At 39.3% G+C, this 22,347-nt stretch overlaps 1 protein-coding gene across 2 annotated transcripts in view; it reads right to left on the bottom strand.

Moving 5' to 3' along the window:
* ptk2ba (protein tyrosine kinase 2 beta, a) overlaps positions 1–8,300 on the bottom strand; it is a 33,986-nt gene extending 25,686 nt beyond the window's left edge. Inside the window, exons 1-13 of one of the 2 annotated variants that reach the window (XM_077238728.1) lie at positions 8,156–8,299; positions 7,395–7,455; positions 6,862–6,955; positions 6,733–6,825; positions 6,449–6,627; positions 5,806–5,893; positions 5,523–5,602; positions 4,269–4,331; positions 4,135–4,189; positions 3,868–4,008; positions 3,334–3,408; positions 395–496; positions 150–267 (exon numbers count right to left, since the gene is read on the bottom strand). In XM_077238728.1, coding sequence (XP_077094843.1) covers positions 150–267; positions 395–496; positions 3,334–3,408; positions 3,868–4,008; positions 4,135–4,189; positions 4,269–4,331; positions 5,523–5,602; positions 5,806–5,893; positions 6,449–6,627; positions 6,733–6,825; positions 6,862–6,918 — 1,051 coding nt within the window. In that variant the 5' untranslated portion in view covers positions 6,919–6,955; positions 7,395–7,455; positions 8,156–8,299. Of the gene's footprint in view, positions 1–149; positions 268–394; positions 497–3,333; positions 3,409–3,867; positions 4,009–4,134; positions 4,190–4,268; positions 4,332–5,522; positions 5,603–5,805; positions 5,894–6,448; positions 6,628–6,732; positions 6,956–7,394; positions 7,456–8,155 lie in introns of both variants that reach the window. The other variant, XM_077238727.1, reaches the window with a different exon arrangement.
* Positions 8,301–22,347: the final 14,047 nt, after the last annotated feature.

Here is a 22,347-nt window from a genome sequence, read left to right on the forward strand (position 1 = left end):
GTAGCGATGGTAACGCACTGATGAGGCGAGTCAAAAACTGCTGAAGCAGAGGAACTATTTCCATTGGTTTCATTAGTTGACACTAATTTAAGATAGATGATGATGTTGGTTTCATGCCTTGGTAACATGAAAGAATAACACATATGCACCTTTATTAGGCTGCACTATTAAAGTCGTCTCGTTTCCATGCTCCAAACGACAGTAGCCATCAATTAAATCCACCATGTTCTCTGCGATGGCCAAAGATACTGTGCTGATGGACAAAGGCTGAAAAAGACAAAATAGAAAGGCCAAATCTTTTAATATGCATTATTTTAATCTTCATAAGAAAGTCAAGGAAGGTAAACAGATCAATCAAGCATTCATATGATCAGATACATTTAGATGCATTTACCTGTTTAGCTCCGTCTATAGATATATGTAGCAGTGTCTTTCCGTCATCCTGAAGGGTGTATTTAATGCTGCGAATTTGCGCAAATGTGGCTAGAGAGACCGGCTAATGAGGACACAAAGAAAGCCATGTTAATATACATTTTAATTTTTAAAAATATTGGGTATAGAAATCAAACGCATTTGAATCAAATTAGTTGGCTTGGCAAATAGATATTTCCTTCAGTTATTTTCATGCTTGTTAGGCCTGTTAAAATGTATTTTAAGAGCTACTGTTACTTTCACTGTTCATATTGTTGCTGTCATACTTGATCTTTAATTTAATCGCACAGTGAATATTTAGAGCTGCCCCAACAGGGCTCAACCAGTCAAGAGCAGTGAGTGATGTGCTCTTTGTCTTTTGTTGTTAGATTAACATTGAGGACAAAGACAGCAGTAGGTTTATTAGGCTGCTGTCACTTTAAGAGCATGTATCCAAAAAAAATTCTTTTCAATGGTTTACGTTCACTTTTTTACCGGCTATATGGCATTTTGACATTTTTTTTTAAATTTGTCCCTTCAAGCTCAAGAAGACATGAAAGAGAACTTGATTCAAAGGGTTTTCACACGCTGTATGAGGGGCAGCTTTCTGTGCGCGCTTCGGATGTTTGCGCACTGAAACAAAATTATTAATTATCAATTAAATTTGGAATTTAATTAAATCTATTTGTCTATTTACCCTTCCTTTTAGGACCTTCTACTTTTTACTTTGACCTTATTTTAGTTATTTTACCATCACCATTTTCCCTCTCTGTATAGGATTACAGTAGTTCTAGCAACTGTTGTTTCCTAAATGAGTTATACCGGTTATTAGTAACCCTTATTCCTGTTTATTCTCTACCCCTCCTCACTCCTTAGTGGCAAGCCTAGTGCAAGAAGAATGGCTACAGATAAACACACTGTAGGTCCCATATAGAACTAGAAACACTCGCCATTGTTTGCTTTCTTTTTGACCTTGAGGTGTTTGGTGTGTCCCTGCTAGCTTAGGTCAGTCTAAGACCCTCTTCATGTTACACAGACCCTAACCACTTCCTGCAACCACAAGCAAACACCTCTCCCACAAGAACTGACTTCAGGATGACAGGTGACGCACTGTCAAGACACCTGCTGTACAAGCCCAGAGACCTGAACTTAGCTACAGCCGACATCAACCGCCGTGGAACGACCACCGCTCCAGGAGACACAAACAACCAGAGTCCACCATGACCTTCCAGCTTTATATGCCGGAGGTGTGTTTGACGTCGCTGGGACGAAAGGGGGGGATTATGTAACGACTGAGACTAATCAGACACAATTATTTGTTATATTTAACAAATAATCTTTAAAACCCCTCACCAACCACAAAACAAGTTGCCTGTGACAACGGCCAGAATAATAGAACCAGGCTTTTGGTTGCCATGGTTTTATGACTTAAAAGAAAGCAGATCTCCCTATGCATGCCTCATGATAGAATTATTAGATAATGTACCGTATTCCTACTCAGTCGAATAATCACTCGAGACATATACAACCATGCATCCCATTTCCCTATGTGGTCACACATTCTTGTATAGTGCTTTTGCCTATGTGTCAATCCTGTAATGAATGTGTTATTATTATTAAAATAATTAAGATCGCATATACTGTATATCATTCAAGGTATCTACGAATTTGTACTTTGATGACCTGCGTGATCGTGTATATCATAAGGAGGACAGGCAATCCTCAGAGGTTAAAAGCCTCCACTCAAATTCCTCCTCTCTCTTCCTGTTTCTGCTGTTTGCTATGTGTATGGGACAGGAAACCCGGTTCGACCACGAGGTTGTGGGCAGGCAGACCGAACACATCAAGCCATGTACAACTTCCTCGACCATGACGTAGTCGAACTAACCATGCAAGTTCATCATATCTTCTACATTCAATGCAGAATAAATCGATTGCAACTTCAACGTCATCGACTCACAAAACCATCAAATCAGGAACTTTACGAAACTGCTTCAACTGCAATGAAAGTATCGTACAATTAACTGACTAAACAGAGGTTTATTAATAAGCTGTAAACCCTAATACGAGGCTTGGAAAATAATAAGCTGATGGTTCTTTTAATAGTTAAATTAATCTTTTCCATAGCTTAATTCCCTGTTTCCATTTCCGGTTTAATTCTGTCACTTACCATTTTACCCATGTATGTGTGATTGTGTTGTGTTTGTGATTTAGTAAAAAAAAACTTGTGCACAATACATATTTGGTTCTGATTCTCTGCTTGCAGCAAGTCAATTTAACGATTTATTGTCTTGTTACACGCTCTAAGTGCTATACACCCTAAGAAAGAATGATTTTTCTGTGGCCATGAAAAATACCCTTTTCTTAGAATTAATGAATAGTAAAAAGTGTTAGTTGGACGAACTGATAAATTGATTTTAATGTTAATTTAGCCACGTCAAGGTAATCTTGATGTAGCTAACAAGTTATGATTAATTATTAATAAAATTAACATTTCCTCTTTGAGCTAATTTGTTACAAAAGTTTTTTTTTATTTCATTCAAGCTAAAGTTTAAGTGTGTTACTAAAATAACACACTTAAACTGAAACAAACACTAATAAAAAAACACCAAAGTTTCTAAAACTTCAACTAAAATTACAATAAAATAAAAAATAATAAAAAATACTATATTAATTACTGATTACTATAATAGTAACTCAATGATACTAAAACTAACACATGATCAAAAAAAGATAATAATATATAGACATCTTGAGTGTATTTGGGATACTCTACTTGACGCCAATGATAATGAGGCTACATATTTTCCATTGTGGTCAATCACAAATAGAATTGGATACTATCGCTTTGGTGTGCGAGTGCCTCTTTTCAGAGTAAAGGCTGAGAGGTGGGATTAATGTGTTAGGGGATGTTCTTCTTACCACAGAGCTTTTGTCTGTGCGTTGCCGAATACCTTTGGGGCCGATGACCAGATCCACAGAGACGCTCCATCCTTGCTACAGAACAATCAGACATTTGTAGCATTTACAGCATCACAATTACTGCTTGATCTAAATTGGTCACTTAAACCATACTTGAATCAATGTCATGAATGCAAAAGATAACAAAATGTCAAAGTGACATGTTATCTATGCTACAGAAAGATAACAGAATCACATTTTTTCAAGTAAAACATTTAGCAAAAGACGATTATTATGTTTAAAACGATAAAAAAAATGTTGCGGAAAATAAAGTTAAAAGCATTAATCTGATTTCATAGCCAATGCAAAATTGACATTTTTGCAGCATGTAATTGCAAATAACATTTGCTTCCAGATTGTTATCTAACGCAATGACCTTCACACATTTCGGACTGAATTTATCCATCCACCCAAAACTAGTTCTCATGTTATTTCAGAGTAAATCTCACACATCAACCATTATTAACATGGCTGTACTTTTAAAAAAAAACTTACCACCAGCTCACAAGGAAAAACCTCTTCGTCAAAACTGGAAAAGACAGATAATGTCTCAAAGAACTTCATGATGCACTGCTCCTCCTTCAGCAACGCAAACTGCTGAAACGTTTGCTGGATCAGTTTTCTCAGGTGCTTCGGCTGTTTCCCACCAGACATATATGAACAACATTTTATCATTATTAATCAGAAATCATAAACGCTTGTTAGTGTGTTTTGGATCTCTTTGCTGCCTTATTCTCAAAGAGGTCAAGAAATTGTTTTTACCTTCATATTGCGGATTAATTCTTGAGGGAAGAACAATTGCAGGCCGACATCTTTCCTGACAGGAGTAGAAATGTCATCAATGCACTGTGCATATCCTAGTGTAAAACTCTTACAGCACAAGACAAACTACTTACTCCAGCAGTTCAAAGTTAGATTTTTTCTCCAGGCCGCTTGCATTCATGTCTTTATAAAACCTCCTGTTAGAATTGAAGAAAAATTGAAGGGATGTCATTTGAAAATGACTTTTCTGCAGCATTCTATGTAATATGCTGTCTTTTATTTTTTGCATTCATGCATTTTGCAGACGCTTTTATCTGAAGGTATATACATTTCTATCGGTTCTTGCATTACCTGGGATTCGAACCCATTGCCGTTGCTAACTGCTTCAGCAACAGGAATGCCTTATTAATTGGTTTTAATGACCATAATTACCATCATTATAAAGTGGGTTAAGTTAATTCTGAAGTTATATTAATTATGGTATTTTCTTTACTTGTTTTCATGTGAAGTGCTTGGTCCTTATTCTAAAGTTGTTTGTCTTTATTCTAAAGATGCTTAAAGCACTTTAAGCTGTATACAAATAGTGTAAAGCACTTTAAGCTGTATACAAATAAAGCTTAGAATTATTTCTGATTATTATTAATTTTTTTGATTCCTAGCAAGAATGTTTAAAGGGTCATATCATACCCTTTTACAAGTTTTGATTTTGTTTTTGGGGTCACCGAGAATAGGTTGTCATGCTTGAATGTTAAAAAAAAACCATTATTTTTCACGTTTCACATAGTTACTAGCTAGTCACGACTGTTTCCCGAAACCGTACTGTCACAAATCTGTCGTTCAGCCACGTTGGTTAATGACTTCACGCAGATGGTGGAGTGAAAACTTATTTTAATGAATCCGTTTTGAGATTAAATTAAAGGCAGGGTAGGTGATTTGTTCCAGAAATCTTTTTTGTTATGCTGGTTGAAAGTCTCTTCACATCATGATACTGATAGCAATCACTAAATTAAGTGGTCTAAATGTATATATATCGTCTGTGGAATGTCTAAGACCATAAAATGGTTGCCCAATACGATGTCCTTCCTGTAGGTATTTTCATACCTCCACGCATCTGCTCGCGCAGACATTACATGTCATCAGCGCGTTTAATGCTATTCAGAGTTAGACAGACACATGTCAGTCACCGAACATGCAACCGAAACAACAGCCACCTTTTATAGTTTAAACTCAAGAACTGCAATGGAGGCGTTTCAGGGAGTTCAGAAACAGTGTGCACTGATATAGAGAATAACTCCCTTTGTAGTGACTTTGTGCTTTGGAACTTTACAGAGCGTTACACACTAAAGTTGAAGATATAAAAAAGCAACTTGAAATAATGTTCAACTTACCTGATCTCCAGACAGCCCAACTGCAGTGCCATCCCATCACTAACTCTACTAGCACTGTGCTGCATGTAGTCATTGCGAACCTGCGGAACAACATCAAGCAACACCTTAATTCACCTTTATAGATGTGCACACCACCATCACGCAATCTGGCAAGCACTTCAGTGCTACATCAGACATCCATGATGCTTCAGTGCAAATGGTGTTTCCTTTACTAATCAGTGTGTTCTTTTAGCATATGGGGTGGTAATTTTGAAGAAACACTCCCCAAGTGACAGGTACTGACCTGCTGGTAGAAGTAGAGCATTGTGGTTTTGTCTTCTTTTAACTTCTCCAGGAAATCAGGAGGAATGTAACGGATCCTCAAATCATATCTGATCATGATAGAAGAACAGAAACAGAGTTAGTAACAGAGTTGGTAACATATATATAAAGAACTGGTTTCAAGAACTATGAGACTATACTGAGAGTTTAGCTCAAATATATGAATTACCATTGAAAAGCAAGTTATGTAATACTCTTTCTACTGTATTTTTGATCAAATAAATGGAGCTTTTGAATGGTAGTGTATTTTATGTTTAGATCGAAAATATTAAAATGGGCAAAACATCTAACTAAAAGTTAATGAAAATATATCTACTTATATTTATTTTAAAATTGAAAAATAGAAAACACTAAAACTTTATTATAGGGTGACATAGTTACACGTTTCTACATGTACTTACAATAGTAAAAATAGTAAAATATGCATAATTACGAGTCACTAACCCTAAACCAAACCCTAACCGTAACTGTATAGTAAGTAAATGTATTTAATTAATATTACTCAGTACTTATTTGAGTAAGTACAATGTAATTACCCTTATAATTACCCTTACTTTTTGCTGTATGGGACACACACACTTCCGCACACACACACACACACAAACCTCCACTCCGCTTCGACGTGCTGCTGTTCATATTTCAGCTCCACTTCTGCTACGGTGAGGTTCGGGTGCAGCCAGTGAACCTCGTCTGATTTGAGGTGTTTGAGCAACAGACCGTAGCATTCTAAGAACATGATGTTGGGACCAAGTCGTCCGCTGTCCAGGATGGACTTAATAATTCTCTGCAGAATTAAATCATACATCAGATCACTCATTATTACAACAGAAAGATGCGCATCATATTGCATTAATCATTAATGTGTAAAAATGCAAGTTCATCTCCTCACCCTGATATTCCAGGAACTTTCACATTTGACCAGTTTGAAGTTCTTGCCCAGGTTGGCACTGTTGCTTATGAAGCACACTTTGAGGATTTTCACCTTCCCCCTGCATTTATTCCTCGTCTCGGCGGACACCTGCGGGTGACCGGGAGGAGGCGGTTTCCATGACAATGTACTGGTGTCACCCGACATCTCTACACAGGACTATCAGCTCAACTGACTATCAGCTCTGTGGAGAGAAATACTACATTCAAGCTCAGGCACGACTATGATGCAACAGAGGAAATCAATGAGTGACAAAATATGAGAATATGAAACATATTTATTCTAGAGATGAATTCATGTATTCTTAGCTTCATGTCCATGTATTTGCCAGTTATTTGAGGTTTAGTTGTAGGTTGCTTTAAGTTTTTTTTTATATATATATTTTTTTAGATTTACATTTACACCAGGAAATATTCAAAAATTGGAATCTGAAAACAAAGAAAAGTTATTAAATCAAATTATTAGTAATAATAATACCTCAATCCTACATAAAAAGGCAATTTTGAAAATCGATGACATTTCATAAATAAATCTCTTATTACAGACAAGAGTAGTAAAAGGATGTGACGTTCTTGACTAAACATTATATATCAACATGTTGAGACTAATGCAACATTTCCTACCTGGACGTGCTCCATGTCTTTGATGCGTGAACAAGTTTACTCCTGTGTTACCATATGATGTCTGAGTCACAGGAAAGACAACATGACAAGTTAAAATAATGACAAGATGTCAAGCAGAAGCAACGACCACTTTCAGAATATCATAGAAAGAAAATAGGAAGTGAAATGTAGCATGGTTAAGCTTCGCTAAGAGTCTTCTACTAGAAGATGACTGTCAATCCTGAAAAACACTACCTCTATTATAATTCTCTTAAACTCATCAAATTCATCTACCACAACTCTGGTTTCCTGTCATGTGGTATTGAGAGAAGTTACAATATGTGTTTGGAAATTGCGAAGGTGTTAAACATTCACACATTTGCCTTTGTAAAGGAAATAAGTGCTTTACATGAAACAGAGGCAAATAGAGATGTAGGAAGTTTAGTTTTAATTAACTGTCAAACTACTATAACATTTAGTTTGAATCAAATGGCAAAATATTTTGACCATTGTTTAAGAGATCACCTGAATATTTGTGAATCAAAATAACAAACATTCCACAAAATCCACATACACCTGCTCGGATAGTGTCATATTTCTAACTCGGTGCTAAACACCAATTTTAAAATAGAATCTCATTCTGAACATGGAAACATCTAATGAAGTTTATCTAACACATCAGCACGTATTGAACTTCCTTCTTAAATGTTACACTGTGACTTCAAGGTTTGAAACTGTCATAATCTCTAATTCAAATATCAAAATGAAAATGCGTATCAGACCTGAGAATGAGCTGATGTTCAGTCCAGCTTTCTCTCACTCTCTATCTCTCGTCCGGTGTTTGTTTAATTCATATGAATCCAAACTAAGAGAGAGTGAGCTGAACTCCTGACGTGAGTGTTTTAGACACACCCCACTCGTGCCACTGACTTCCTCAAACTACACACCAGTTCATTTCTCACACACACAGACACACAGACACACACACACAGAGAAAGAGAGAGAGAAAGAGATCATATAAACTGCATTAAAAGCTCCATTTGTGAGGACATCTCAGACATACTGTAGGTTTTCATTCATAGATAATGATATTTACAGTAACATCGACAGAAACATGCTGACATTATTAGGTATGAACACAAAACACTTTACCCAGGTAAACATATCTTCTCTTCAGAAAAAAAATAGTTTTTTTGGCATGAATTTAATTGAGTAATATATGAGGAAAACGATATAATAAACATTATGTTAAATTCCTCAATTTACATAGTTCATGCAGTTCTCACAAAAAAATACATTGCTTTAAATTTTGCCATTTATAATAATAATAATAATAATAATAATAATAATTTTTATTATGCTTTTGCTGAAAAAGGGAAATAAAATGAACAATAATCATAATAATGTGGGAAAAAAATTATCATTATTATGCTTGTGTTGGTGTCTCAGTGGAACTCACATTTTTCAATCTTCAGGTATAAGTGGTAGTCAAGGAGCTTCCGGAGGACCTGCGTCACGTGGTGACGATGTTCGGCCAGGTTCCGGTAGAAGGTAAGATTTTCGATGTAGATGATGCCGAAATGGTGGAGGAACTCCCGGAGGAACACCTAGTTCATAAACCCTTGAAATACGGAGGGTGAGTTTGACAGCCCATATTGCATGACGAGGTACTCGTTGTGACCTGATGGTGTGACAAAATCATTCTTCCACTTGTCACCCTCACATATTCAAACAAGGTTGTAGGCGCTCCGCAGGTCCAATTTAGTGAAGATGCGAGCTCCGCGTAGACGCTCCAGGGCTGCTTGGACCAGAGGGAGAGGGTATCGTTATTTGATGGCATGTGAGTTGAGAGTATGATAGTCAATGCAGGGCCGCAAGCCTCCGTCCTTTTTCTCAACAAAGAAGAAACTTGAAGTGGCAGGAGAAGTTGATGGATGGATTGATGAACTCCTGCTTCAGAGCCTCCTCGATATACTACTCCATTGCCTTCTGCTCTGGGAGGGACAATGGGTAGACTTTACATTTGGGTAAGTTGGCCACAGGCAGCAAATCGATGCCACAGTCCCATGGCCGATGAGGTGAATGCTTGGTTGCCAGCTGTTTGCTGAAGACATCCTGGAACGCTAGGTACTCGAGGGAGACCTCCTGTGGATTGGAGGTTTCAGGACTCTCAATGGTAGTGGAATTAACCACGATAGGTCCTAGAGTACACAGTAGATGCATCGATTTTACCAAGGTAATTGGATCGATTGCTCCTGTCTGCCTTGCTGCTGGTTTGGTTCTGTAAGCTCCGTATAGCTTTCTGTTTTGAATATCTATATACTATATTCCTTTTTGTTTATATTGAAAAATATAACTTACTCATCAACATATATTAGATATAGTCTAATATTGCCTATCACATTAATCAGACATCGCTAGGTTTTATGTAATCGTTATCGCTAGCACAACACGCAATTATCTCGCTAGCCTGTTAACCTGCCATCTTTTTGTAAAAACTGGGTGACTGTGAGACGCTGTAGTCGCGGGACAAAACACCGCTCTTCTGTTCAGATTACCATTACAAATAGATTCTCCCTACTCAGTAAAACACCCACTGAGAATCCTGTTGAAAGTGCCCTAGTTATTGGTGATTCTATTACATGGAACGTGAAAATAGAGACACCAGCCACCATAGTCACATTTGCCGGGAGCTAGAGCGCCTGACATCAAAGCAAATTTAAAAGTGCTGGCTAATGCTAATGGTAAATTCTCTAAGATTATTATTCATGTCAGCACTAATGATGTTCAACTTTGCCAGTCGGAGATTACTACAATTAACCTTAAAGAGGTGTGTGAACTCGCAAGTACGATGTCAGGCACTGTCATTTGCTCTGGCTCCCATCTTGTTCAAAGGAGTGATGAGATACAGGTCCTTCTCAAAAAATTAGCATATTGTGATAAAGTTCATTATTTTCCATAATGTAATGATAAAAAAACTTTCATATATTTTAGATTCATTGCACACCAACTGAAATATTTCAGGTCTTTTATTGTTTTAATACTGATGATTTTGGCATACAGCTCATGAAAACCCAAAATTCCTATCTCAAAACATTAGCATATCATGAAAAGGGTCTCTAAACGAGCTATTAACCTAATCATCTGAATCAACTAATTAACTCTAAACTCTAAAAAACTCCCAGCCTGTTTCATTAATCAAAACCGCAATCATGGGTAAGACTGTCGACCTGACTGCCATCAGAGGGCCATCATTGACACCCTCAAGCAAGAGGGTAAGACACAGAAAGAAATTTCTGAACAAATAGGCGGTTCCCAGAGTGCTGTATCAAGGCACCTCAGTGGGAAGTATGTGGGAAGGAAAAAGTGTAGCAAAAAACGCTGCACAATGAGAAGAGGTGACCGGACCCTGAGGAAGATTGTGGAGAAGGACCGATTCCAGACCTTGGGGGACCTGCGGAAGCAGTGGACTGAGTCTGGAGTAGAAACATCCAGAGCCACCGTGCACAGGCGTGTGCAGGAAATAGGCTACAGGTGCCGCATTCCCCAGGTCAAGCCACTTTTGAACCAGAAAGAGCGGCAGAAGCGCCTGACCTGGGCTACAGAGCAGCAGCACTGGACTGTTGCTCAGTGGTCCAAAGTACTTTTTTCGGATGAAAGCAAATTTTGCATGTCATTCGGAAATCAAGGTGCCAGAGTCTGGAGGAAGACTGGGGAGAAGGAAATGCCAAAATGCCTGAAGTCCAGTGTCAAGTACCCACAGTCAGTGATGGTCTGGGGTGCCATGTCAGCTGCTGGTGTTGGTCCACTGTGTTTTATCAAGGGCATGGTCAATGCAGCTAGCTATCAGGAGATTTTGGAGCACTTCATGCTTCCATCTGCTGAAAAGCTTTATGGAGATGAAGATTTCATTTTTCAGCACGACCTGGCACCTGCTCACAGTGCCAAAACCACTGGTAAATGGTTTACTGACCATGGTATTACTGTGCTCAATTGGCCTGCCAACTCTCCTGACCTGAACCCCATAGAGAATCTGTGGGATATTGTGAAGAGAAAGTTGAGAGACGCAAGACCCAACACTCTGGATGAGCTTAAGGCCGCTATCGAAGCATCCTGGGCCTCCATAACACCTCAGCAGTGCCACAGGCTGATTGCCTCCATGCCACGCCGCATTGAAGCAGTCATTTCTGCAAAAGGATTCCCGACCAAGTATTGAGTGCATAACAGAACATAATTATTTGAAGGTTGACATTTTTTTGTATTAAAAACACTTATTTTATTGGTCGGATGAAATATGCTAATTTTTTGAGATAGGAATTTTGGCTTTTCATGAGCTGTATGCCAAAATCATCAATATTAAAACAATAAAATACCTGAAAAATTTCAGTTGGTGTGCAATGAATCTAAAATATATGAAAGTTTAATTTTTATCATTACATTATGGAAAATAATGAACTTTATCACAATATGCTAATTGTTTGAGAAGGACCTGTACTTAGTAGACTGTCGTCACTCAATGGCTGGCTGGCTAAGTGGTGTCCGCAAAATAATATAGAATTCATTAACAATTGGAAAAAGTTTTTTGGGGCAAACCTGACCTGTTGAAAAGAGATGGTAATCATCCCTCCTGAGATGGTACTGCTCTTCTCTCTAGTAAAGTCACCTTTATTTATATAGTGCTTTTTACAATGCAGATTGTTTCAAAGCTCTCTAGTAATATGGCACATAGTCTTAGAGCTCAAACATGAATTGGGGCTCAGGTCAGGAAGCAGACAGATTGGCTAAACCAACAGTCTGCTAGCTGTCTCAAGCCACTGAGGTCAGATAAATCCCATCACATAGAGACTCTTTTTAGAGTTAGGAAATACAAAATTAGGAAATACAACAAAAAAATCCCACACCTATTTAAGGGTAAAAATGTAATTGATGTTCAACATATTTAAAAAATAAAAAATAAAATAAAATGATAAATCTCGGGTTGCTGAATATTCGATCCCTTACTTCAAAAGCACTTACTGTTTATGATATTATCACAGATTATAACCTAGATGTGCTGTGTTTGACAGAAACCTTGCAAAAACCAGACGATTACATTACTTTAAATGTGTCCGGCCCCCAAGATTATTTTTTATAAACATGAGTCTGAAAGGCAAAGGGGGAGGTGTTGCTGTAATTTATAATAACTAGTACAATGCCTGTGCAAAATGCCTGTGTTTTTGTGTGTTGGTTTGGTATGTTTGAGTTACTGAATAGCCTAGGCTACTATTACACGTGGAGCCTAAACTCTGAGAAAACGATAACGTTAAGCGAACCAGAATAAAATATAATATTCAGAATTAACAGAATTAAGAGTGTACACTTACTTACAGTTTACTTACAGTGTAGCTGACTTACAGATTCAGTTAACATCCACAAATGAATAAGCGCGACGATTCAGGGGAGGTTCAGACCTTGGCTGGAGCAGCTACACAGTGAACTCCGAGAAAACGCTACGCTTGAGCAAACAGTTTGTGAATAGGCTACTACAAATGTGAATAAAATATAATATTCAGATATTTTTAAACCACAACCCTCTAATGTCAGAATGTTTATTTTGGGGAGTGGCCACTCAGTGTGCAGTGTAAGCCAGAGTGGCCAGTGCTAGAGTGGCAAAAGCCAATGTGTGCTGCTTTTACAGATATATTTAACGATATCTTTGCATTTCTAATCCAAACAACGTCAAACTTGGCACTGCACTTACTCGTGCCCGTAGCAAGACACCTGTCAAGTTTGAAATCCATCAGACTAACGGTTCGAGAGATATATGGTGTTTTTAGTAATTGTTTTACAATTACATCTTTTACAATTACACTGCAAAAATTCCAGTGACATTTTTATTTGTCCACGGTAGAAAGCAAATACTGATACTGACATAATGAGATACAATAAATATGGAAATTGAATAAAATATAATATAATATTGAAAATATTGTGAATAAAATATAATATTCAGATATTTTTAAACCCCAACCCTCTAATGTCCGAATGTTTATTTTTAAATCACAACCTACTAAACATCTTCAATGTGTGCTTCTTTTACAGAGATATGCGAATAACAGACACACAGACAGACGTTTCTGTAATTTATAGATAGATGTACGCGTGTCTGTGTATAGGCTATATTATATTTATATATACTGTATATTATATGTGTGTGTGTACTGTATATTTTTTAATCACGATAAATCGATTTGACAGAATGTATGTGCAAAATCAGTTTTTGTGTGTGTTTTTAGTAATTGTTGGTTTGGTGTGTTTTGAGTGCTCATTGTTTCAATTACACAGCAAAAACTCAGTGACATTTTTATTTGTGCATGGTTGAAAGCAAATACTGATACTGACATAATGACATATAATAAATATGGAAAATTGAACTACATATATAACTAACTACTGAAAACTAACTACTTCTGAACAACTACAATATTCAGAGGTAAACAGTGTAGCTGACTTAATGTTTAGCTGACAGAATGTTTATTTTTAAACCAATACAATATTCAGAGGTAAACAGTTTAGCTGACTTAATGTTTAGCTTACATAATGTTTATTTTTAAACCACAATTTTTAAACCACAACCCTCTCTGATGTCAGAATGTTTATTTCTAAACCACAACTTGAATGTGTGCTTCTTTTACAGATATATTTGACGATATCTTTTGCATTTCTAATCCAAACAACGTCAAACTCGGCACTTCACTTACTCGTGCCCGTAGCAGGACACCTGTCAAGTTTGAGATCCATCGGACTAACGGTTCGAGAGATATGCGATTAACAGACACAAAGACAGACAGACGTTCCTGTAATTTATAGATAGATATCTTCAGAATTACTGAGAAGACTAGTTTCAAATATAATTATTTTGAAATGTTGGTGCTTAATGTAACACTATCTAATGTAAATGATCAATCACGTTTGAGATTTGAACTGGCTTTTGTATACAGGCCACCATACAGACTTTATCAAAGAATTTGCTAATTTTTCAGGGTTCGTACTGGCTGCAGTCCTTAAGTCCTTATTGTTGGTGATTTTAATATACATGTAGATAATGAAAAAGATGCATTGGGATTGTCAATTAAAGACATGCTGTACTCTTTTGGAGTTAGACAACCCTAGTCATTGTCGTAATCATACTCTAGATCAATATTATCACATGGAATCAATGTTGATGTCGTTGAAATTCTACAACAGAGGGATAGCATCTCAAATCATTATCTAGTCTCGTGTATACTTAATTTAGAAAAGGCACCAAAGCCGACTCTGTGTTACAAATATGTTAGACCTATCACTTCTGCTACTAAAGATTGTTTTTTTAATAACACTCAGGCCCTTAAGAGAGCAACCAGAAAAACTTGAAGAAAACAAAACTAGAGGTTTTTTTTGCATTTCATAAAAAGAGAGCACAATTGCGTACAGAGAGGCCTTAAAAACTGCTAGATCTGCTTATTTTTCAACCCTATTAGAAGAAAAAACAAAACCCAAGGTATTTATATAAAACAGTGGCTAAATTAACGAAAAATAAAGCTTCAACCCCAGACGTTTCCAAGCAGCACAGCAGTAATGACTTAATGAACTTCTTTACTTACATGATTGATAATATCAGGGAGAAAATTATAACTATGCAACCGTCTACTACAGTATCGCATCAGACAGTGGATTGTAGTCTCCCTGAGGCAAAATTTAATTCATTCATTGCTATAGGAGAGGGAGAATTGTCTAAACTCGTTAAATCATCTAAATCGACAACATGTATGTTAGACCCTATACCGACTAAGCAATTTAAAGAGATGCTTCCAGAGGTCATAGATCCTCTTTTTAATATCATTAATTCATCTTTGTCATTAGTATTGTAAAGAATTGATTTTCCTGCTAAAAGACAAACACTGAGATAAAACTCATCCAGCAATAAAGCAATAAAATGCTCCCTGGACAGAAGATTGCAAAGAAAGAGCACAGGACACTGTCCTGTCCAAACGTTTCTCCTCCCTTATCTCTGCATCCCCCTCTTCCTCCAACTCTTCCTTTCCCCCTGATTCAAGTCACTAAAAGTTCACTGAGAATGTCCATTTAACACATATGATGTATCTTGTGAATCTATTGTTTTTCCCTTACATGTTTGGTATCATTTTAAAGGTCTCAATGCGATTGGTAAGATGGTCTTTATTTCATTGCAGTCATTGGTATTATGAGAACGATTGAACACTTCTAATCCTCTGATAATCCTCCCCTCGCCTCCAAAACTAGGTGCTACCCCCTGGTGTACATGAATAGACCCAAAACAACTCTAAAAAATATTTGTACAAGTCTTTTGTTCTGGTCTGTGTATATAAAGGAAAAAAACCCATGTAGTGCTTTGTCAGTGGCTTCTCGAGTCTTGCACTCAGAATACACTCACACACCTTGAGCAATTGATGTTATGCATTTATTATTTCTGAATTGGCTTTTAATCATTTACTTGTGGAATTGGCATGATACATTTTTACCTGACAAAGGAAATGTTATATTTGATTTATTGTTATATTTATTATTTCTGAATTGGCTTTTAATCATTTACTTGTGGAATTGGCATGATACATTTTTACCTGACAAAGGAAATGTTATATTTGATTTATTGTTATATTTGATATATTTGATCTCTGTCCAGGATAGATCACACTGAAGGCACTAATGACTGTAGCATGGGGCACATCATTAAGGAGACCTTCCGATTTCTGACTATCACAGATTTAGCACGTTGCATCTTGCGACTACTAAAAAATAACACCTTTTGTTATGAGTCAGCAGTGAGCAGCGTCTTAAGGGTAAAATAGTTTGCACTGCATCCTCTGACTATTTCAGAACTGGCTAGTTTGTGATCATGAGCGCACATTCGCGACGTGACGTCTCAAAGCGATACCGGGTCCTTAATGAACGAAGACTTGAAAATAGGGGATGCCCAGAATAATCAAAGATCTGAATTAAATCATAAACAATATTTATTATTATTTTGTAATAAGAAACACAATCTAAATTTGATTATCATTTGAAATTGGAGTCAGATTAACAGAGCTAAAGTAATATTGAAACTAAATTCTAATAAATAAGGTGAACTTCACCGAAGCACTGAAAAGACATACACGCATCATACCTTCGCCCACACTCTTGGATTCCGTTGTTGGGCCAGCGGGTGGCCCTTACAGTATACGTACCAAAAACTTTTGAGCTGGCTATGATTAAACCGCTTGTTAAAAACTTGCAACTTGATCCTTCAGAATTAGTCAATTACAGGCCGATCTCGAATCTATCTTTTCTGTCAAAGATACTAGAAAAGGCAGTATCCTCACAACAATGTTCCGTTTTAGAAAGAAATGGTATCTGCGGGGATTTCCAGTCAGGATTTAGACCGTACCATAGTACTGAGACAGCTCTCATTAGAGTCACAAATGATTTGCTCTTATCATTGTGATCGTGGTTGTGTCTCTCTATTAGTGGGCGATAAATAATTCTGTATTATAAATTAAGGCCCAAACAAGTAATTTGTTTAGGTCAATTTGTAAAGAAAGACTACACACCTGCACACATATATATTTAAACCTGCATACCTATAGACTAAACACGTAATACTCATATGCACACCGTCAGAGATTTCACAGGTTTGCGTTTTTAAAGCTTGCGCAGAGATAAAAAAATTATAATAATAATTGTATATATATATATATATATATATATATATATATATATATATATATATATATATATATGTGTGTGTGTATTTTTTTTTTTTTCAATCAAGGCTTGCACCTTGGAACCTATTTCAAGGTTTGCGTTCTTGAGCCACCAGGCACTGTTGTTGTGCGAATGAGCGGCCGGAGCGCGTAAAGGGTTTTCTGTAAGAACGCTGTCATGTAAGCGGCCCCTAAGTTAATAACTAATGATCTTTCAAACGGAAGTGAAATCAATCAAAACTAATTTTAGCTGGAAAATAACTTTATTCTAGAGCTGCAGTGAAGCCAAAACAGTCTCTGCTACTTTAATTTCCTATTGTCACTGTAAAGCTGCTTTGAAAGAGTTATTGAAGGAGGGTTGTTTCAAAGATCTTTTCTTGACTGGTTTCAGGCAGCTCATAAAGCAATGTTCCCTCCACTGCAGGATTTCACTACTATTCCAGCAGATCGATGGAGAGTGTTGTAATATTCACGGGCATCCCAGGATGACCTTTAGATGTGGAACCCTCCAGCACCATGAGCAAAGTCTTTTTATGATGCAGAAGACCGATGCGGAGCGTCGCGGTGGGGGTGCAGTGTCGGATAATACCACGGCCCAGCGGCGTTCCCAGGATCGAGTGCATGTGGAGAACTTGAAAACAGGGTTTCTTGGGTAGACTAAGTGTGCCTAGAAGGTTGAGAGAGATGAAATGTCCTGCTGATCCAGAATCTACGAGGGCTTTCGATGGAACAGAACAGCGACGAGTAATTAATATGATATCAGTTCTTGTCAATGATGGGATTGATAGAGGTAACTGGCAAGTACACACCGCTGGGCGTGGTGGACAAAGTGGACAGGATGGTAACAGGTGTCCTACAGGCCCACAGTACAGGAAGAGTCTGTTAGCAATTAGAAAACTGAAGGGTATAATCTGCCATGGTGTATCTCCCTTGACGTAATCGATACAGCTGATCATGTACTGAGAGTGAACTGGACGTTTGGCCAAACACTTCCTTGAAACGTTTGATGAAAATTGATGGTAACAGGACCATTAAATTTCCAAATGGATTTTGCCCACTATAATGCTTGTCCAGACGATAGGGAGATATGTGTGATTTTCGCTTGATTAGTAGCGAAACATTGAGATTGGATCTCAAAGTAGAGTAAACAATGTAACAGAAACCCACTGTACTCCTCCGCCTCGCCTGTGAATGTCGCTGGTCGGGCCATGAGACTGGCAGAGGCTATGTAGAAGGAGTGGTTGCAGTGATAGACGTAGCACTTGCACCAGATCGGGAAATGGATCTGCTGTGGGATTGACATCGCATGAATCTAATCCACGCTGGTTATTGGTCTGGTCTTTGGGGACACTGGCTCGGCTGCGGCCATCTTGTCCGGAGACACTGGCTCTGCGGCGGCCATCTTGTCCGGAGACACTGCCGCGGCGGATGTGGCGTGAACAGTCTCCGGCTCGGCGGACCTGACGTGAACTGTCTCCGGCTCGGCAGACGTGACGTGAACGGTCTCCGGCTCGGCAGACGTGACGTGAACGGTCTCCGGCTCGGCAGACGTGACGTGAACGGTCTCCGGCTCGGCAGACGTGACGTGAACGGTCTCCGGCTCGGCAGACGTGACGTGAACGGTCTCCGGCTCGGCAGACGTGACGTGAACGGTCTCCGGCTCGGCAGACGTGACGTGAACGGTCTCCGGCTCGGCAGACGTGACGTGAACTGTCTCCGGCTCGGCAGACGTGACGTGAACAGTCTCCGGCTCGGCAGACGTGGCGTGAACAGTCTCCGGCTCGGCAGACGTGGCGTGAACAGTCTCCGGCTCGGCAGACGTGGCGTGAACAGTCTCCGGCTCGGCAGACGTGGCGTGAACAGTCTCCGGCTCGGCAGACGTGACGTGAACAGTCTCTGGCTCGGCAGACGTGACGTGAACAGTCTCTGGCTCGGCGGGCGTGACGTGATGCGTAGGCTCGGCAGGATTGACGTGAAGTGCAGGCTCGGCAGGAGTGACGTGAAGTGCAGGCCTGGCAGGACTGATGTGAAGTGCAAGCTCGGCAGGACCGACGTGAAGCTCAGGCTCGGCAGGACCGACGTCCAGTGCAGGCTCAGCAGGACTGACGTGAAGCAGCTCAGGCTTGGCAGGACCGACGTGAAGCTCAGGCTCAGCAGGACCGACGTGAAGTGCAGGCATGACGTGAAGATCAGGCTGATGAGGCATGACTTAAAGATCAGGCAGAACAGGCGTGACGTGAAGATCAGGCATGATGTGAAGATCAGGCTGAACAGGCATGACGTGAAGATCAGGCTGAACAGGCATGACGTGAATATCAGGCTGAACAGGCATGATGTGAAGATCAGGCTGGCCAGGCGTGACGTGAAGATCAGGCTGAACAGGCATGACGTGAAGATCAGGCTGGCCAGGCGTGACGTGAAAATCAGGCTGAACAGGCATGACATGAAGATCAGGCTGAACAGGCATGACGTGAAGATCAGGCATGACATGAAGATCAGGCTGAACAGGCATGACGTGAAGATCAGGCTGAACAGGCATGACATGAAGATCAGGCTGGCCAGGCGTGACGTGAAGATCAGGCTGGCCAGGCATGACATGAAGATCAGGCTGAACAGGCATGACGTGAAGATCAGGCATGACATGAAGATCAGGCTGGCCAGGCGTGACGTGAAGATCAGGCATGGCGGGAATGAACTCAGGCTCGGCAGGGATGACGTGAAGAAGTTAGGCAGGATTGACGTGAAGTGCAAGCTCGGCAGGACTGACGTGAAGCAGCTCAGGCTTGGCAGAACTGACGTGAAGAGGCTCGGCAGATCTGACGTGAATATCAGGCTGAGGGGATCTTGTGAGGTGTGGGACCCCTCATCCACAAAGCCCCCTGTAAATAGCAAGCGCTTATCCGAAGGGCAATGTCAATATATTTTTTTTATATATTGTTTTAACGTCCATTACGGGGTGTTGTCAGTCATAAGGTATTCCAGTTGGTCCGTAAGGCCATAGCGGAACATGTCCTTTAAGACATTATCATTAAAATCCACCCCATGGCAGAGCTCGCAAAACTCTTCCACATACTTCTTAATCGGGCGGTCATCTTGGCTGAGGTCGAAAGAGACGGATTTCTGGGTCCATGTTATGATGGTTTCTGGGTCTTACTCGGCTGCTGGATCGGTGTATGGCGTAGTTTTCTGTCACCAACTGCTCCGAGACAAGGTTGAGGATCCAAATGCAGTTTAATAGAGTAATCCAGGATCGTGGTCAAACACAAGCAAAGGGTCAAGCACAGGAAGGCAGTCCAAACAAACAAAACACACAAGGTAGGGAACAAGGCAAACGGGTAATCCAGAGGCAGGCAGAGAGTCCAAAAACCGAAATACAGGGAACCAGAGAAATGCTCAGAAATGCAGTGCAACAACATACAAAACTATACAGTGAGTGAATGTGAAAACCAGGCTTATAAGGTGTGAGCTAAACAAGGTATGACATACAGGTGAATGTGATCAGTGATCAGCAAATATGGGCAGAACTCTTTACTGCCCTAGCACTTCAAAAAGCCTTTTAAAAGGTATACATGTGAATTAAATGTGGCACAATGGCCTTCATCATCACAGTATGCTAAAGCCTATCTAGTGCAAGGGATTTCATCAATGTGCTGATTGAGGACTATTGGGACACTCCAGGCACAGGACGGTTCTGTCGGGAGAGACAGCGTCATTCACACCTCAATGACACGTCTGTACCATTTGTTTCACAGGACATATGCTTTCAACTACATACTGTTTATTTACTAGTGTGTTCTAATATGTAACTATGCCATGTTTGGTCTCATCTGACAGCTTATAAACTGAAATGAATGGTGGTGAACTAAAGAGATATTAAAGTATCCCATTGTTCAATCTAGGTACTATTGGTTAAACATGCATTAAAGGGTACATATCATGCTTTTAAATTTTTCCTTTTTACATATAAAACATACATTTGTGGTCTATATAAAGCGCAACTGCAATTCTTGGGTCTGAATTCCTCATTATTATAGCTCCACAGGCCCCTATTTTACTCCTTTTCTGATGTGCTTCTGTGAGTGACTCGTTTTGAAGCGGCCCCTTTAAATGCAAAGGAGCTGTGTCACACCCCGCCCGCTCTCCAGGGTGCTGAGTTGACAGTCGGTTCAACTCCACCCCGTTCGGCCATTTTTGTAGTTTGATTAGTGATATACGATCTTATAGCGTCACAGAACATTTATATTCACACAAAATGTCAACAACGGAATCAACAACAGAATTGTCAATCAAGCCTTACATGTTCGAGCCAGAGCCGGACCCGGAGCTAGTTGAACAAATAGACGACGAACCTGAAGAACAACGTCTGCATATGGATGTATCTCAATGGTATGTAACTATATTTACAGTAACTTCGCCATCCATGCCCACTGCTACAATACTGTATGTTTTACAACGACAATTTAACACTCACAAAACAAAATATAAGTTATATTAAAAATCTGTATGGATAATATGATACGTTTAGAAAAGCATCAGAAAACACAGCAGCTAAATGACCATTGATGAAACTCAAGAACAATAATACTTCAGACATGTAACGTTACTTCAAAAAAACAAAAACAAAGAAATACGAAGGCACTGCTAAACCATGACCACCATGTGTTTTAAGAAAGTAAACTATTTTTATTAAAGATATTTACAGCTTACCGAAGTGATCTGTTCGTCGTCTCCAAAGATAGATGGAATTGACCCCTCATTCAAACGAAGTCGATCGGCAAACCCTTCTTTATACTGGCCGAGGTTGTTGAAGTCGGAATCGTCGAAGTGCTTCGCGCACACGAAAATGACTTTACCAAAAGATGTGGGAACATTTCCTTGGTAAATAAAACTCAACCAGGCACTTCGAAGAGGTTCTGATGCTGGGAGACGGTGTAACGAAGCGTGTGGGTCACTACATCCAACAACCGAACATTTTGACTTGAGCTCTCGACACTTCTGCATCATTGAGCTTGGACTACAAAATCGGAGCGAGGAATAATAATGGCGGATTGATCGAAATGATGGGCCGGTAGTCAATGTCCTTATTTGGTAGTTCCGCTGCAAATACTGTGACGTAATTGTTCAGAAAACGTCATAGAAAACAGAAAAATCTGAACTGGGTGAACAATAAGACCAAAACAGAATATAAAGATATAAGCGAAACACCTGAAGAGAATAATTTCAACTTTTCTGCA

This window comes from Siphateles boraxobius, unplaced genomic scaffold (genome assembly GCF_051911475.1).
Source record: "Siphateles boraxobius isolate OS27281-9 unplaced genomic scaffold, OSU_SipBor_1 22, whole genome shotgun sequence".
NCBI lineage: Eukaryota > Metazoa > Chordata > Actinopteri > Cypriniformes > Leuciscidae > Siphateles > Siphateles boraxobius.